At 42.4% G+C, this 19,408-nt stretch overlaps 1 protein-coding gene and 1 long non-coding RNA gene across 2 annotated transcripts in view; one reads left to right on the top strand and one right to left on the bottom strand.

The window, feature by feature from the left end:
- FRRS1L (ferric chelate reductase 1 like) overlaps positions 1-19,408 on the bottom strand; it is a 28,728-nt gene that overhangs the window by 7,831 nt on the left and 1,489 nt on the right. Inside the window, exons 2-4 of the mRNA XM_070459332.1 lie at positions 7,326-7,410; positions 5,110-5,248; positions 756-1,002 (exon numbers count right to left, since the gene is read on the bottom strand). Of these exons, the coding sequence (XP_070315433.1) occupies positions 756-1,002; positions 5,110-5,248; positions 7,326-7,410 (471 nt within the window). The remainder of the gene's footprint in view (positions 1-755; positions 1,003-5,109; positions 5,249-7,325; positions 7,411-19,408) is intronic.
- On the top strand, positions 9,970-19,123 carry LOC139032408 (uncharacterized). Its single transcript, XR_011484943.1, has 2 exons — positions 9,970-12,270; positions 18,943-19,123. It is a non-coding gene; the product is annotated as an uncharacterized lncRNA (long non-coding RNA).

Genomic DNA, 19,408 nt, shown 5'->3' with positions numbered 1-19,408 from the left:
GAAACAGGCAAAGAAAGCCATGAAATTTCCAATCAATCAATGGCAACAATTTGAAGGAAAGAAAAAGATCATATTAGGCAATGGATGGAAAAAAAAAAGTGAAAGTATCAGTCACTCAGTCGTAGCCAACTCTTTGTGACCCCATGAAATATAGTCCACCAGGCTCCTCTGTCCATGGAATTTTCTAGGCAAGAATACTGGGGTAGGTAGCCATTTCCTTCTCCAGGGGATCTTCCCGACACAGGGATCGAACACGAGTCTCTTGAGTCTCCTGCATTGGCAGGTGGATTATTTACCACTAGTGCCACATGGGAATCCCCCGAGCAGATTCCTTAAGCTCTCTAAAATGAGGATGATAATTCCTACAGTTCTGGCCATGGTGAGAAGTGAATGAGACCATTGTGAGAAATAGAGTCCATACACCATACACAGCAGACACACGATCTGTTTCATCAAGCCATAGCTCGTCATAGATTATCTTGTATTTAACTATGTTAATTTAACATAACAACTAAGTTAACTTGTAAGTTAACTATTAACCTTCTTGCTTTAACTATACATGTGTACAGCTTGTCCCATTCTGTGTTCATGTGTATAGTAAGTCCATTACTATATTCTGAAGGCAGGATCCTGTCTCCTTTTTCTATGTTATACAAAGTGCTCATCACTTTCTTGGAAATAATGACTCCCAGTCAATAATGACTCAAGCACAGCAATGTCTGGTGTTTAATCCAGATGCCAAAATGTAAGCTTACCCTGAATGGCTGGACCCCAAGCAAACAGGTAATACCAACTCAAATGCAGATCGACAATCGTTTCATCTCTGGGAACGTTTACAGGCCGTTTAAATCTGCAGGTGACCCGATTGTTCTCAAAAACTCCTTCTTCATCTCTGGCAGGGTTTCTCTGAATCTCCTTTGCCCACTGGCCTACATTATAGAAGTGCTGTATGCGGACCCTCCCATTGTCGTCGTGGACACAGGCCATGACATCGTCACCACCCTGACACAAAAGATGATGGAGAAAAAAAGTTAAAGGTGCATCTTAGGCAAACTCTTCAGCTAGAGAGAAATTTCACTCCAAAATATACATTCCATGACCTCTGTAATTGGAAGTCCCAACCCCAAAATTGTTTTAAATGCCATTAAAAAGCTTTAATCAAGTGACCAGAGTTTGCACCACCACATCTGACATTGAGTGTCTCCTCATGTGCCACTTAGGGAGGATTACGTCACCAGCTCTCTAGTAGTCCTGCCGAAAACACAGATACTTAACCTAATCATGAGTAAACAAATCCAAATTGAAGGTCATTCTACCCAAAAAAGTGGCCTGTAACCTTCAAAAGGGTCAATACCATGAAAGACTAAAAAAGAAAATGCTAAAAAACTGTTTCAAAATCAAGAAGAAGACTAAAGATATTGTCATGTCAACACATGACAACTAATGGTGTTCCTAGACAGATCCCTGAATCATAAAATAAAATTTTCTATACAGCATAGTATTGGGGCAAAGGGCAACTTTTGATAGTGGACAGTGTATCTGATAAAACTACTGTATCTAGGTTAAATTTCCTGAATTTAATAAATCATATAATGAAAAAGAATATCTTTGATCTTAGGAGATGCCCGCTTAAATATTTAGGGATAGAGGGTCATGATACCTTCAATCTAACCTCTCAAGTTTGTAGAAAATAATAAAAATAGTAAGTAGTAGAAGTCAGAGGGGCGGCAGCAGCAGCAGCAGCAGAGAGAGATAAAGCACGTGCGGCAAACGTTACTGCTCGTGAAAACGTTCTGGAACCAGATGGTGGTGGTTCCACACCATGAATGCAGTTGATGCCACTGAACTGTATACTTGAAAATGGTTAAAATAGTAAGTTTTAGGTTGTATATGCTTTACCACAATAAAAAGTTATGATTTGGGGAAACATATATATAGGAGTTTATTAGACGACTCATTGGAAAAGACCCTGATGCTGGGAAAGATTGAGGGCAGGAGGAGAAGGGGATGACAGAGAATGAGATGGTTGGATGGCATCACCAACTCAATGGACATGAGTTTGAGCAAACTCTGGGAGATAGCGAAGGACAGGGAAGCCTGGCATGCTGCAGTCCATAGTGTCCCAAAGAGTCGGACACAACTTAGCAGCTGAACAACAGGTGAAACATGTATATATATATAGGAGTTTATGGTCCTATTGCCAGCATCTGTTGGATCATATAAAAAGCAAGAGAATTCCAGAAAAACATCTACTTTTGCTTCATTGACTATGCTAAAGTCTTTGTGTGAATCACAAAAAAACTGGGAAAATTCTTCAAGAGATGGGAATACCAGACCACATTACCTGCCTCCTGAGAAATCTGTGTGTAGGTCAAGAAGCAATAGTTAGAATTGGACATGGAAGAATGAACTGGTTCAAAATTGGGAAAGAAGTATGTCAAAGCTGTATATTGTTACCCTTCTTATTTAACTTATATGTTCATGCAAAATGCTGGGTTGGATAAAGCTCAACCTGGAATCAAGATTTCCAGGAGAAATATCTGTAACCTCAGATATGCAGATGACACCATCCTTACAGCAGAAAGCAAAGAGGAACTAAAAAGCCTCTTGATGAAGGTGAAGGAGGAGAGTGAAAAAAACTGGCTTAAAACTAAACATTCAAAAAACGAAGATGGCAAATAGATGGGGAAAAAATGGAAACAGTGACAGACTTTATTTTCCTAGGCTCTAAAATCACTGCAGATGGTGACTGCAGCCATGAAATTAAAAGACACTCCTTGGAAGAAAAGCTATGACACACCTAGACAGTGAATTAAAAAGCAGAGACATTAATTTGCCAACAAAGGTCCATCTAGTCAGAGCTATGGTTTTTCCAGTGGTCATGTACAGATGTCAGAGTTGGACCATAAAGAAGGTTGAGCACTGAAGAACTGATGTTTTCAAACTGTGGTGCCAGAGAAGACTCTTGAGAGTCCCTTGGACAGGAAAGAGATCAAACCAGTCCATCCTAAAGGAAATCAGTCCTGAATATTCATTGGAAAGACTGAAGCTGAAGCTCCAATACTTCGGCCACCTGATGCGAAGAGCCGGACTCGCTGGAAAAGACCCTGATGCTGGGAAAGATTGAAGGCAGGAGGAGAAGGGGGGCAACCGAGGCTGAGATGGTTGGATGGCATCACCGACACAATGGACATGAATTTGAGCAAACTCCAGGAGGTCGCAAAGGACAGGGAAGACTGGCGTGCGGCAGTCCACAGGGTCACAAAGAGTCGGACACGACTGAGTGACTGGACAACAACGACAACGGTCCTACTCCTGCAACTTGTCTATCAGATTAGCATTTAAAAAAAAAGTTCAAGGTGTTTATCAGCTATAAGAAATGTACCCTTCTGTGGAGAATACTGATAATGGGAGAGGCTCTGCGTGTGTGGGGACAGGGTATATGGGAATTTTCTGTACTCTCTTCAATTTTGCTGTGAACCTAAACCTCTCTAAAGAATAAAATCTAATAAAGAAATCAGCAATGCATTATTTCCACAAAAAAAAAGTCAATGACTATTACAAAGAGGTTCCATGTTGCTTTTCCCATGCATCAGGTTTTGAAAATTTTTAAATCTGTGCTTCTTAGAGTAATAGGAAGAGGAAAAAAAACCCAGATTTTAAAGGCCTTTAGATAGCAAAATGTCAAACATGAAATGTGGAAGCTTCTTACTCAACCTCCTTCCTCTGAGCCCCCTGATAGTAACAGCTGCACCATGGATGCAAATGCATTCCTGGACAAGAAATGGTCAACTGCACTGCAAGCCAGCCTGTTGGATGGCACACAAACACTCTTTCTCCCATTGACCCTGAAGTAGGAGATAAGTGATGTAGACTAGTATCCATGCAGTCTTACCAGGTGGACCCATTGTTTTGCAGCCTCGAATGAGAAGCTCATTCTTCTAGCGACCTCTCCAAAAACAAACGCAATGGAATTTTGATTGCATAGCCTGATCCCCGAATCTCTTCTTATGACCCACCTATAACCCAGGTCCAATCCACTGGCAAAAGCCTGTCAGTATTACCTTCAAAACATATCTGAAACCTGGGCCCTGCCCACCACTCCTGCTGCCCTCATCTCATTCTAAGAGCCTCAAAACAGACCAGGTGAAGAGAAGCATCTTATACAAAGAGCAGCCGCACATGCAAAGGTTCGACGGCCTGAGAAAGTGTGGCTGTTTGGAAGCACCTTGGCACAACGCATGGAAATGATGAGGCTCTGGAAGAAAGAGGGGAGAATGCGGCACAGGACAGAGAGAAGCAGAGGTAAGGAATGGACAGCAACCTGGGTTCCTGCCTGTTCCCGGCCACAGTACTTTCTGAGGGCCAGATGCATTCTTGACAATGTATGGTGTGGAATGTTGAATTGCTGGACCCAATTCTTCACTCCCCTGTTGTCATATTATATATCTACACCTTCACAAGTTCTCTTAGTTGGGAAGGATACTCTTCTCCCCTTTCATTCTGGGCTAGGCTGGGTGGCTTACTCAGGGCAATGGAATATTACCAGCAGATGTGATGTTAACACTGGTTTGAAATAAGCTTGGATGACTTGCGCTTCTGCCTCTGCCACGAAAAAAACATGCCTTGGGAGCCACTGGTTCCAGAATGATTAGACAATACCTGAATCCAACCCATGGACTGGAGCCAAAAGCAACTGAGTCCCAGGCAGTCCATACACATGTGAGCAACAAATTAATGATGACTGTTATCAGCCATGTGGTTTGGTGGGGCTCTCTTGCAGCATAACTGTGCAATTAACTAATGAATACCAGTACCAGGAGATATCCTGTACCCTCATAACCAACCCTACCTTCTCTGTTTAAAATAACTTGAATTATTATTATTTTTTTTAACTTGTAATCGGAGAGCCATAACTAGTATAATCGCTTTCATGCTGTGATCAATTTACTTGCTTGGAAAAAGAAAATCAAATACCAGGACTTGGCTTCTCCCATTTAAAAGTGGCACGGGCGCTTAGGGAAACATCACCATGCTCATTCTCTAAAAGCTAAAGTGGCACAGCAGACTGAAGAGAAAAATCACCTTCCACCACGATTTGTGTCTTACCATTTTCTTGTCTGAAGAGAATCCAACTGCTACCCAGCCATCAGTGTCTGCACTCAGCTCAAATTCCACATCAGCCCCTATCATCCGGTAGCTAAGGAAGTAGTCGCAGGTCTCTGCATTACAGCCGGGTTTGCCATATCTATAGGATATACCGAAACAGGTATTATTGCTTCCTCCTCTACGTAATCAAAATACATTAAGAGAGCATCTCTGTGTCAGGCAAGATGCTAAGCAATATGAATCAGATCTCTGCTACCTGGGATCCCAAAATCACAATTTCATTCAGGAGAGACTGCGAAGATGATCTGCTCCTCTTTATCTATGTACAAATGAGGTCCAGAGACGAGTAGGGACTTGCAGAGTGAATCAAGCTGTGGCATGGGCCTCAAGTCCTAGCCAGGGTTCTCTACATCTTATTAGAGTTTCTCAAATATTCGCTATTAACCAAATTATTTCTGACTCCTTTTAGAGAACAAAAAAGTCCTGAGTTAGTAATTTACATAATGTAGATTGCCATTTCTTTTCATTTACAAATTTTCGATTAACAAAAATGGACAAACTGAATACAGATTAAACTACAAAACCTGGACCTTTTAAATTCATAGCATTCAGGGGATAAATGATGTGATTGGCTGAAACTGACTTCCTACTTACCCACCCATGGTATGTCTGATTTTACTCTGTGGGGTCTTTATTTTCAGTCTGCATCTTACTACTAGACACAACTCCATTGTCCTCCACTTTTATCTGTTCGAACTGCTCCAAAACCCTTATACATACAAGGCACCAAACGAATGCCTCATTTATTTATATTCACTGGATGTGAATGCATCATTTACTTAAAAAATTTGCCTTTGCTCTATCGAGCTGCTTGGGGCTAATACAATTCAGACACTAAAGTAAGATGTTTATCCAGATAATCAGATTATGCATTTGTTAATCCATTTAAGGAGGATCACTGAAATGAAAGCATGAATTTAAATTTTCTTACAGAGAACTTGTGGATCCTTTGAGGGTCAGCAAGCCCTAGTTTTAGGAATACTGCCTTTCAGAAATGACTGAAAACTACAGCAATGGGTGGGATAATCTAAGCTCAGATAAAAGGTATCTAAAGGTACAGGATGCAAGGCTGCTAAGTACTGATGGAGGAGGGAGACAGGGAACATGCAGCTTTGCAGGCAGATACCCTGGGCAGCTGGCAAGGGGTGTAAGCTCAAGACCACAGGAACTGGAGTGAAAAAGCTGAAAGGAGTGAGCAAAGCTAAGTGAGTGGGCCAGAAAGCAAGTCTCCCTGAAGCCAGCAGGGCACGAAAACTCCTTTTCTTCTCAAAAATATCCCCTAATCACTATAATTATTCATTGCTGGCTATCTTCCTCAATAATAATAGTATCACTAGATTTTAAAAAATTCCTTCAAAATACTCCTGCAATCCAAAAACTCAAACCCCCTATATTCAGTTTTTAGTCCTTGGACTTTGAGTCCTGAACCAAAAAAAAAGAAACCACATTCATTGCAATGGCCATCAAAATCTTTACTCAAAGACAATTTGTTTTTGGAAATAAAGGACTCAAAGAAAAGGAGGCTTTACCAACAAAGCAGAGCTGTCTAGACGGAAGGCCGCTGTCCACAATGCTGTTTTCTAGCTCCAGTCTATCGCATCTAGATAGAATACTACTAATAATCAGGCACTAGATCTGAAATAACTAGCTGGACACTATATTCAGTGCGTACTGACTAGCTAGGACCATATAGCTATCCACAGTCATGACCATTGTTTTAAAAAGGAACTGGGTCTTAGACATATCTGATGGGTTGGCCCAGTTGTTCGTTTGGGTGGTTTTTCCATAAGATGCTATGGAAAACCCAAATGAACATTTGGGCCAACCCGATATTATTGCCTGTCCTGCCCACACCCGTGCTGAATGAGCACAGACAAATTCTGTGTCATATAATTCTTCTTCATACAGCCAACTGGCTAGACCCCCGAGCCAGTGGCATACAGTCATAAATGAAGAACCAGAGAAGTAAGTTCCAGGGCCAAGGGGTGTGAGACAGCTCAAGGCCTTTAAGACTGCGACTTGGGCTGGACATCCGTGATGAAGTTATGAGGGGTGTGGGCCCCTGGTGAGAGTGAACTGCATGCAATTTAAATACTACCTTGAGAAGCAAATCAAAGTCTTAGCTTTAAAGTTCTCCAACTCACAGATCTACCAACCTAAAGCAGCCCTTAGTCTTTCCACAGTCATCCACTTTGATTTTGGCAAATGGATCCACAGGAGGAGCAGTTGGGAAAGGGTAACCTGGCCAGTGAGAATAAATAATGGTTAGAAAATCCAGGACAACGTTTCCAATGAGAAATGCTACTTTTTAGTAGGTTGACTATTCTCTATCGCACGAGTCTAGAAACGGTCAAGGCCTCAGAAAGGAGCTCAGTTGATGCCTAATCACCCTGTTCATGAGGGCAGGTGTGGGGCACACATCTTTGAACCCAGCCTACATGTTAACTGAGAAAGAGCTTTCTCCTCATTTATAGGCAGGGTGCCTGGGGGCACTGAAAGAGGACATAATATCATAACCACTGGCTCACCACTGTCCATCGGAAGCATGAAAATAGAATTTTATACAATACATTTGCTCTAAGAGAAAGAATGAACAATTCTCTATTTGATAGCAGAGCCTTTCCATTTATAGCTATATATTACAATAGGATCTCTCCGTTTCTGTGAACTTGTTTTTCATCAGGCTGTAGAGAACATTTTCATATCTCATATAAATCTGTTAATCACATCATTTCATGCATCCCTCTTGCAAGATGACTTAACATCATAATGCATTCAACCACACATCGAAGGAGAGCCTCCACTGCGCTTCCAGTTTGTGACCACAAATATTTTTATTCTAGGCTGTTCACGCCACGTACACAGGAATTGTGTGTGATTCATCTGGTATTCTCTGCCCAGGACAGTGCTTGGCACTGGACATTGAAATGATTATGCAATGAATAAATTAAATCACCCGTAGATATTAGGCAATGCAAATCACTTTTTTTTTTTTTTGCAAATCACTTTTATTTATTTATTTTTTTTTAAAATTTTTATTAGTTGGAGGCTAATTACTTTACATCATTACAGTAGTTTTTTTTTTTCCATTTATTTTTATTAGTTGGAGGCTAATTACTTTACATCATTACAGTAGTTTTTGTCATACATTGAAATGAATTAGCCATGGATTTACTGTAATGCTTTTTTAAATGAGGTTTTGTTTACTTTGCTTCATTAAATTATACTTAAAATCCAACAGGTCACACTTGCCTGGTTTATATCTGTGCATTTTCTGTTCCTCTCTACTACCTGAGATCTCTTTTAATTGGAAGATAAGTGCTTTACAAAGTTGTGTTGGTTTCTGTTGTTCAATGTGAATTAGCTATAAGCATACATACATTCCCTCCCTGTTTAGTCTCCCTCCCACCCCTCCTCCACCCTACCCCTCTAGGTCAACTACCCTATATGTTGATCACATGCTAAAGTACAACCCTACATTTTCACCATCCTTAAGTACTTGGGCAAAATGCATTACTTTTTCTACTTTCATGCTTATTTTATGCCAAGTCCTACGTCCAGTTCAGTAGTACAGAGCTCTGCCTTGGATGAGTTTTTATCTTGATATTTATTGAGTTCAATGCTACAACTATGTCAAGCATCTTCCTATACGTTCTTCCTTTTAGCTTTCACTACAATGCCGTGGCCATTTTTTTCTCAGGATATTTATCCAGGAATGCAAAGACTATTTATGTTTAAGATTCTAGAGGTGTCTGAAAGAGACAATCTCATGTAATGTTGTTTCTGACTAAGGTTCCCCAACTTCTTCCATTATACTTTCTAGAATAATTCATCAGCATACAGCAGGTTTCCAGCTCAATAAATGCCAGTCATTATTATCCTTGGTTTATTATTACTATTACATTTTAAAACCATTGGGTAAGATCATCTCTAGAAGAATGGGTTTCTAAGCTCCAAGTAAGAGCAACTTTTAGAACAAAGGTCACTTATAAATGTACTGAACTAGCTTATTTAGTGTTGGCAAATGGCTCGTTTCTCGGGTTTTTTTTTCTAGCACTGATTCCCTTTTATCTTATATGCTTCTAAATCTTGGAATGAGAACTTATGTTGTCAAATGAATTTCGGCATCATTTAATGATGTCATGTTTCTCTCATTGTGTGAGATGTTTTTGAAAGTTATTTAGTTTTGGCTGCAGTGGGTCTTTGCTGCTGTGTGTGGGCTTTCTCCAGCTGCGGCGCATGGACTTCATTTGCGGTGGCTTCTGTCGCAGAGCACAGGCGCTAGAGCACGTGCGTTTCAGTAGCTGCAGCACGCTGACTCAGCAGTGGTGGAGTGTGGGCTTAGTTATCCTTTGGCATGTGGAATCTTCCCAGACCAGCAACAGAACCCATGTCCCCTGCGTTGGCAGGTGGATTCTGAGCCACTGGACCACCAGGGAAGTCCTGTAAGATGCTGTCTAATAAAGAATTTGATGGGTTTTTGTCCCAGGTTCTTGGGAGAGAGGAATACTCCAAATCCTTGGAATTTCCCAGTGGGTCTTTGTTATTCGTGAGCCCCTTGGGATCACACCTGCATTTATGACTCAGGATGGGCGCTGGTCAGTAGGAAGACCAAACACATGGTTACAGGTTTGGGGCTTTGAGCCAGCCCCACCTGGGACACGGGGGAGGGGAGTGTATGACTGCTGGAGACTGAGTTCAACAATGTAGCTAATGATTAAATCAGTCATGCCTAGGTAATGAAACCCCAACAGAAACTTTGAACCCTGAAGCTGAATGCAGCTTCCTGGTTGGTGAATACACTGAAGTGCCAGGAGGGTGACACGTCCTGATTCCATGGAGAGGAATATTTCCTTCCAGGACAGGACAAGAAAACTGCATTTGTGGGCCCCCAGACTCTGACCTGTGTGCATCTTCATTGGCTGCTCCTGCGTGTTCCTGAGTTCCTTGATACTAAAGCTACAATTGTATGCATAGCCCATTTCTGAATCCTCTGAGATATTCTAGTGAATTACAGAGCACGAGGGGGATTGTGGGTGGCCCTAAGAAGAGGTGGCAAGAATACACAGAAGAACTGTACAAAAAAGATCTTCATGACCAAGATAATCGTGATAGTGTTATCACTCACCTAGATCCAGACATCCTGGAATGTGAAGTCAAGTGGGCCTTAAGAAGCATCACTACGAACAAAACTGGTGGAGGTGATGGAATACCAGTTGAGCTATTTCAAATCCTGAAAGACGACGCTGTGAAAGTGCTGCACTCAATATGTCAGCAAATACGGAAAACTCAGCAGTGACCACAGGACTGGAAAAGGTCAGTTTTCATTTCAACCCCAAAGAAAGGCAATGCCAAAGAATGCTCAAACTACCACACAATTGCACTCATCTCACACGCTAGTAGAGTAATGCTCAAAATTCTTTACCAGCCTTCAGCAATATGTGAACCGAGAACTTCCAGATGTTCAAGCTGGTTTTAGAAAAGGCAGAGGAACCAGAGATCAAATTGCCAACATCTGCTGGATTGTATAAAAAGCAAGAGAGTTCCAGAAAAACATCTATTTCTGCTTTATTGACTATGCCAAAGCCTTTGACTGTGTGGATCACAATAAACTGTGGAAAATTCAGAGAGAGATGGGAATCCAAGACCACCTGACCTGCCTCTTGAGAAATCTGTATGCAGGTCAGGAAGCAACAGTTAGAACTGGACATGGAACAACAGACTGGTTCCAAATAGGACAAGAAGTGTGTCAAGGCTGTATACTGTCACTCTGCTTATTTAACTTATATGCAGAGTACATCATGAGAAACGCTGGGCTGGAGTAAGCACAAGCTGGAATCAAGACTGCCAGGAGAAATATCAATAACCTCAGATATGCAGATGACACCACACTTATGGCAGAAAGTGAAGAAGAACTAAAGAGCTTCTTGATGAAAGTGAAAGAGGAGAGTGAAAAAGTTGGCTTAAAGCTCAACATTCAGAAAACTAAAATCATGACATCTGGTCCCATCACTTCATGGCAGAAAGATGGGGAAACAGTGAAAACAGTGGCTGATTTTATTTTTCTGGCCTCCAAAATCACTGCAGATGATGATTGCAGCCATGAAATTAAAAGACGCTCACTCCTTGGAAGGAAAGTTATGACCAACCCAAACAGCATATTAAAAAGCAGAGACATTACTTTGTCAACAAAGGTCTGTCTAGTCAAGGCTATGGTTTTTCCAGTAGTCATGTATGGATGTGAGAGTTGGACTATAAAGAAAGCTGAGCACTGAAGAATTGATGCTTCTGAACTGTGGTGTTGGAGAAGACTCTTGAGAGTCCCTTGGACTGCAAGGAGATCCAACCAGTCCATCCTAAAGGAGATCAGTCCTCGGTGTTCATTGGAAGGACTGATGTTGAATCTGAAACTCCAATCCTTTGGCCACCTGATGCAAAGAGCTGACTCACTGGAAAAGACCCTGATGCTGGGAAAGATTGAGGGCAGGAGGAGAATGGGATGACAGAGGATGAGAATGCTGGATGGTATCGTCGACTCGATGGACATAGGTTTGGGTGGACTCCAGGAGTTGGTGATGGACAGGGAGGCCTGGCATGCTGCGGTTCATGGGGTCGCAAAGAGTGGACACAACTGAGCGACTGAACTGACTGACTGACTTGGATTGGTAGCCAGCTGGTCTGAAGGGAGGACAGTCTTGTTGTGGACCATGCCCTTTAACCTGTTGGGGTCATGAGTGCCAGAACTGAATTTCAAGACCGCAACTGGGTTTGGTATCAGAGGATAAGCAGAGCAATATTTTATTTTTTTCCTGAAATTAAATGATCTCCCTATTTGGGATACAGTATGTTGGTACCACATGGCAATATTTAAGCTCCTGTTTCTCAGCTATAGCCCAGCCTATACAGTCAGCTCCAGGATGGGCTAGGACTCTGCAAACCACATTTCTCCTCTGCCAGCTGGCTAGTTTCTGCCACAAGGAAACATCAGAGGGAGGCTGGGAGGCAGGAGGACCTGCCAAAATCAGACCATTTGTTCCTGTGTGACTGCTCTCCAGTCAGCAAGTCCTCCACAACTCCACTTCATCCTTGCAGTGGCAACTGGTTTGAGTTTCCAGCCTTTTTTTCTTTTTCTTTTCTAGCTGTTTTCTAGACTCCCAGAACCAGCCTCATCAAAGGAACCAGGATTAGCTAGGCAGATAGCCCACTCTCAGAGGATGGGTGAACCTCTGGGTTGAGGTCCCTTGTCTGAGATCCCAGGTTCTCAAAACCTCCAGCCCTTTTCTCTGCTCCCTCAGCCCCAGGGCTGGAAGCTGCTTCCCACAGTGACTTTCTCTGAACTCCCTTTTTGCTTCTGTAGTCCCCCAACACCTTCTCAGACAGCTCTCTGGGCTGGTCATCTGGGCTGGTTTTCAAAAAGCTTAAAAAATTGGTTTCTGGCTTTCCTATTGAATCTTCGGGTAGAGACTAACTGTATTAATTAATACATTTGGGTAGAGACTAAATGTATTAATCCTTAACTACCAGTACAATGTGTTTGTAGAAACTACATCTTATTAGCAGTTGTCATCTTGACATCTGGAAAATGATATTCAATAGGATCTATTTTTCATGCATTGTACAATTTTATTGGGAAACTATTTTGATTGTAGAATTCTAATTTTCAGTACCCTGGGTGCACAGAATGAATGATATTTCTCTTCATTTACAGAATACTCCATTGAATGGATATACCACCTGTTTTTAATCCATTCACAGGTTGACAGACAGTTGGGCTGTTTCTACTTTTTGGCTACTATGAATAACGCTGCCATGAACATCTGTGTGCAAGTTTTTGTATGAACATGTTTTCAGTTCTCTTGGAGTAGGACTGCCATGTCATATGATAACTCTTATGTTTAACTTTGTGAGGAACTATCAAATTATTTTCCAAAGTAGCTGTACCATTTTACATTCTTACCAGCAATGTATTGTGGAAGGGTCCTTTTTTTAAATTTTTATAGTCAGCCTAGTAGGTGTGAAGTGGTATCTTGTTATGATCATGATTTGCATTTCCTTAATGACGAATGAGTATAATTTCACGTACATATTGGTTATTTGTGTATCTTCTTTGGAGAAGGTCTATTTAGAGCCTTTCTCCATTTGAAATAGGGTGAGTTGTCTTTTTAATGTTGGGTTGCAATGTACTAGCTTTTAAATCTCTGCTATGTCTAGGCTTAATGAGCTTCCCAGGTTGCTAGTGGTAAAGAAACCACCTGCAATTCAGGAGATGCAGGTTCAATCCTTGGGTCAGGGAGATCCTCTGGAGAAGGAAATGCAACTCGCTCCAGTATTCTGGCCTGGGAAATCTCATGGACAGAGGAGCCTGGCCGACTATAGTCCATGGGGTCATGAAGATTTGGACACGATTTAGCGATTGAGCACACATACACGTCTAGGGTTATTTCTCCTTTTTCTTCCATTCCTAACATGGTCTGTCTTCTCTTTTTTTCTCTTGATCAATTTTGTCAGTATCCTATTGTGATAGTTAATTTTACAGGTCAATTTGGCTGGGCCAGGTACCCAGATATACAGTCAAACAATATTCTGGATGTTTCTGTGAGAGTATTTTTGGATGAGACAAACATTTAACATTTTAAATCTGTGGACTCTGAGTAAAACAGACTGCCTTCCATACTGTGGGCAAGCTTCTCCCCCAGCTGGGCAGAACAAAAAGACTGACATTCCCCAAGAGTGAATTCTGTGGCAGATGGCCTCAGCCTTGAACTTCAACACTGGCTCTCTCTTGGGGCTCCAGCCTGCCAGCCTACCCTGCAGATTCTGGACTTGCCAACCTCCAAAATTGTGTAAGCCAATCCCTCAAAACAAATCTCTCTCTCTATTGGTCTCTCTTTCATCTACACACTGTCTCTCATCTACACACACACACACACACACACACACACACACACACACACACACCCTATCAGTTCCATTTCTCTGAATGACCCTTTCATTCGGATTTTCAAAAAATCATTTTTTACTTTTTTGATCCTCTTTGCAGCCCACTCCAGTATTCTCGCCTGGAGACTCCCATGGGTAGAGGAGCCTGGTGGGCTACAGTCCATGGGGTTGCAAAGGGTCAGACACGACTGACGCGACTTAGCACACATACACTGAATATTTGGTTTCTAGTCCATTAAATGCACATCTTTATTATTTCTTTCCTCCCATTTTCTGTAGAGTTATTCTTTTTCTAACCTCGCAGTTTTTTTGGCATTTCTCCTGTTCCCATATCAACATTTAAGCCCAACCATCAGCTGCCTCCAGGGCTTTCTGCCTGGACATCACATGAGCAAAGCGATTCTAGGCTCCCAAATGGTCTTCCTCCTATGTTTTCTGTCTTAGTGAAGAATCCCACCACCCTCCCCAGTCTCCCAACCCTGAAGCCCTAGATTCTTCCACCCGGAACACTTTCTCCACCACCACCCCTTCCATTCCCACTCCTGAAACCCAAGCCAGCTTCTTGGCTATTGTACCACCTCCGATCTGATTTCCCTACTTCCCTTCTAATTCTTCCACTGCGTGCCAGGTTTCTAAAACAGCAATTGGATCTTGTCACAATGCTGCTTGGAGACCTTTACTGGCCTCTTCCCCATCCTCTCCTACACTCAGTCATCTTCCTGAGAAATATGGGTCAGATACCCAGACTGGCCAGCTTCTCACTCTCCCCTTAGCTTTGTCCATGCTCCCACTTTAAAAATTATTATTGGTTTTAGATTTTTTATTTCCTTATTTTTAATTATGGCTGCACTGGGTCTTCGTGGCCATGCTCGGGATTTTCTCTATCTGTGGCGCATGCGGGCTTCTCCAGTAGCACATGGGCTTAGCTGTCCCGTGACACATGGTTCCCAGGGATCGCAGCTGCATCCCCAGGGTTGGAAAGCAGATTCTTAACTACTGGACCACCAGGGACGTCGCTTATTACTAGTTTTTTATGCTTTTGTTTATTTGTTCCTTTCCCTCCATTTTCCGTTTTAGTGCTATCTTTTTTCTTTTCCTCTTTATCTAAAATTAAAATTTGGGTTAAGATCAAATAATATTGGTTTGGGGCCAAAGTTTTTTTTTCTCTTTCACTTCCCTTCTTCTCACATGTGTCTTATAAACCCCTCCAATAACTATTCTGTTTTGAAGCAGGATGAAAGCTATTTTTTTCTTCCTTCAGCTATTCCTATCACACAAGAGGCACTTATTTTCTTGGTTCATCTTTTCAGGTTCTCAACATGCTTTTGTGGTTTCCAAGCTTGTCGAACTCACAGCCACTATCCATTCCTCTTTTGCAATCCCTTGAGCCTGTTTTGCCATCCTCCACTGGGTGGTTAATGGCTTCTGGTTTGCTATTTATTGCTTCTAATTAACTCCTTGGATCACAGCTCTCAGGTATTAATATAGTACTTAATTCCTTGTGAAGTTTTAACCAGAAATTATCTGTTCACATCTCTGAGAGTGATGGCATGCTGCAGCCGCTTTCTCTTTCTGGACTGTCTGAATCATTTCTGTTTAGCAGAGCCACACAGAGAAGCGAAAATGTCAAGGGGCTCTGTAAAATGGAAGATTCCACCCACGTGGAGTCTGTTCAGCAAAGCCTTCGTCGTAGCACTCCATCACTCAGGAACCTGCCGCTCCCAGTGGACTACCCCATCACTTCCAAGCCCCTCTTCTTTAATTTGCCCATGAAAATGCCCCATCCTATCTGTTCAATTGCATTTCCAAGAGCAGGTCAGCACCTTGTACCACCTTATCCATAAGGTCAATCAACAAACCCACCCCGTTCTCTGCTACTTTCTAGCTGTGTGACTTTAGCTACAATATTTAAATTTTCTGTAGGTCACTTCCCTTAATTCTAAAGTGTGAATGGCAAGAGTGTCTAAGTCAGAGTATTGCCCTAAAGAATAAAGTTAATATGGATAAGGTACTTAGGACAGGGACTGGCACACAGTAAGTACTTACTAAAAGTTAGCACAAATTAGTGTTATGATTGGGCTAGATTCATAGAGATAAATTAGATTTATATTATTGACCACCCCTTCTGTGATTTGTTTTCATTTTATTTTTCTACCCCCAAACAGTCTATATACTATTTCTACTTTTTCACCAAACAAGGTGATGCTATCTTTGTTCAAACCGAAATACAAACGAATAGATACTGTAGCATGTACCCATGTTGGGAGGTTGTCTTTTTAACCTTAGTATATATGCTTCCCTGGTAGCTTAGACAATTAAGAATCCACCTGCAATGCAGGAGACCCAGGTTCAATCCCTGGGTTGGGAAGATCCCCTGGAGAAGGGCATAGCAACCCACTCCAGAATTTTTGCCTGGAGAATTTCATGGACAGAGGAGCCTGGTGGGCTACAATCCATGGGGTTGCAATAAATCAGACATGACTGAGCAACTAACACTTTCACTTTCAATGCCCAATTTGATTTTTTTTTTTTTTCAGAGAACCCTCAGAACAGGAGGTTTGCCTGTAATCATGCAATAATCTGTTTTATATTCTACTGTTATTCTGAATACATAGATTCTGGCTTGAGAATCTCAAGGGGAAAAGGTATGAGTTATAGGATTCAAGCACCAAAAACCTGTCCAAACTCAACCACAGAGAGTTCAAGGGTCACAGCAGGGTTAGACAGCGTGCTGTGGGAAAATACCTTTCCTAACAGCAGGAAATGGGAGAAGAAAATCAGGGAAGACTCCCTGAAAGAGGTGGCATTTGAGCTGGGACTGTAAAGGAAGAGTAGTATAGGCTTAGACAGTGGGAGCCCCCAAGATTTCTGAAAACTAGCATCATTAAATCAAAACGTAACTAAAGTTTAAAAAACAAACATTTTAGGAGGTTATTAGAAACATCAAATTGGCCAGTGTTCACTCTCTGGCCTGGGGGTCTTGCACAATCTGGACACTGGAGAAATGGTCTCTGAACAAGGTAGGTATTGGTCACTGGGTTGTCCTATAGTTTCAGGAAATTCTCCATCCCATTATTCTAATTCCCCTTTTTTGATTTCACACTACCAGGCTGCTTTTTTTTTAATTTTTAAAAATTCAGTCTGTTGGCAATTTTGAAACTGAGAAGGGGGTACCCTGCATAGAGAAAAACAAATAGCTCAATCACTAGAAAAAATAACCCCACTTGCACTGACAAAAGGAAAGAATAGTTTAAAGGTACTATTTCCACCCTTCACTTGCCACTTCCTTCAGCATCAGCTAGGCTCCCTCCTTCCTCCTCCACTGAATTCATCCCAGAACTTGCCCATTGCCTCTCATTTTCTGAATCTGTCAACTACTTTAAGTCTTCCCTGGGCTTCCCCGTGGCATAGGACACTTCATGATACCCTCTTTTCTTTCGCCTTCTGGACAGGACACCCTTCTGGGACATCCCCTGGTTCTGCTTCTCCCTCTCTGGCAGCACCCTTTCAAAGCAGTGTCACTGATGATTTCTAAGGATCTTGGGAAAGTCTCTACTCAGGACCCACAAGGCTAAAGCCTAGGTCCAGGGTAATCTGGAAGAGATGCTAACCCCTGAGAGGCTTACCTCACAAACATCCCCACTAGCACCCACCAGATGGTTGTAGGATCAGCCTTTGAAGATAAGCAAAATGGTCAGAGAAAGGAGCAGAATGGACAATGAAGGCTCAGTGCAAGGGAGAAAGGGAGTGAGAGACGGTTGTAAAAGAAAGTTGAGTCAAAGAGAAAACTCCAGGTATAGGAGATGAAGCTTCATCCAGGGAGGAGGTTGGAACTATCACAGATTTTTCAGGGTTAGAGCCAGGCTTCAGGCAGCATGTGCAGAATGGTCAAGGGTGGCAAGCAGACAAACTAGGAATCTGTACACCGATCCCAGGCCTTTTACCCCTGCAGGGTCACCTCACCCAAGTGCCTCCCCCTTCCGTCTCACCAAAAGTCTCTTAGACTTCCTGGTTCAACTCTATAAAGCCTTTCTCAGGGCTGCAGCCCACCTGATGTCCAGTTCATAAAACTGCCTGGACTACACAACTAATTCCATTCTCTGCGTATACAAACTGACATAGAATCTGACCTTGTCCTCCAGTAGAGAACATGTGCCCAGCAAGAATATAAATTCTCACATGCCACCTCTGAGTCACCTAGCCGTGTGCTAAGCAGACTATGAACAGCATCACTGTGTATTAAATGCTTTCAGAAAGAGATGGCTTTTGTATTAGTACTATGTAGTCTTTATTTCGGGGTTTCTTTGGGGTTTTGTGGCTGTGCACAGGCTTTCTCCAGTTGAAGAAAGCAGGGCTTCTCTCTAGTTGCGGTGCACGGGCTTCTTATTGCAGAGGCTTCTCTTGTCGAGCATGGGCTCGAGGGCATGTGGGCTCAGTAATTGCAGCTCACGGGTTCCAGAGTACAGGCTCAGCAGTTGGGGCGCATGGGCTTGGCTGCCCTGCCACGTATGGGACCAGGGATCACACCCCTGTCCTCTGCACTGGCAGGTGGATTCTTAACCACTGAAGCACCAGGGAAGTCCTATACTGTGTATTCTTTCTCAGAGCAATAGATTCTACTTCTGCTTGCTGTCCTTCTACCCTGCCCCTGCATCCTCTCCTTCTCCCAGGCCACATGGCTGCCCAGCTAGAAGACTCCACTTTCAAGCCTCCCATGCAGCTAAGTCAAAAGACTAGGTTCTTGCCAAAGGAATGTGAATGACAGGGATTTGTGCAACCAGCCTAAAAGGTAACTGCTTATCCTGAACTTCCTCTCTTCTTCTTTTCCTCCAGCTTGAAAGAAGACATGCAAGCAACATGACCTCCACATTGAGGAGGACAAAGCCTTAGGGCATGCAGGAACAACAAGGAAGGAACCGAGGTCTTTTAATGACACTGTGGAACAGAGCTGGCCTACCAGTCTAGAACAGTCAGACTCATGTGAGAGAAAAATAAACTATCTTATTTAAGCCACTATACGTTGGGGTCCCTGTTTCAACAGGTAAGCATCTACCCAACTAATCTATTTCCCCAAATCCATTTCTCCATAGAATACAGTAAGTCCAATTTTTGAACTAGTTCATATTCCTTTCCAGCTAAAAGGCTACATTTCCTAGTCCCCTTCGCACCTATGTGTGAGCACATGACTAGGTTGTGGCTAATGAAGTGCAAGTGGAATTGTTTCATGGGATTTCTGAGTAATCTCTTTATAATCAGTGACCTTCTTCTTCCCACTTCTTCTTTGCCACTGTCTGGAAAG

This window comes from Odocoileus virginianus, chromosome 31, assembly GCF_023699985.2.
Source record: "Odocoileus virginianus isolate 20LAN1187 ecotype Illinois chromosome 31, Ovbor_1.2, whole genome shotgun sequence".
NCBI lineage: Eukaryota > Metazoa > Chordata > Mammalia > Artiodactyla > Cervidae > Odocoileus > Odocoileus virginianus.
Note: the sequence above shows the minus strand (reverse complement) of the source record. Positions and strands in the feature narration are given on the sequence as shown.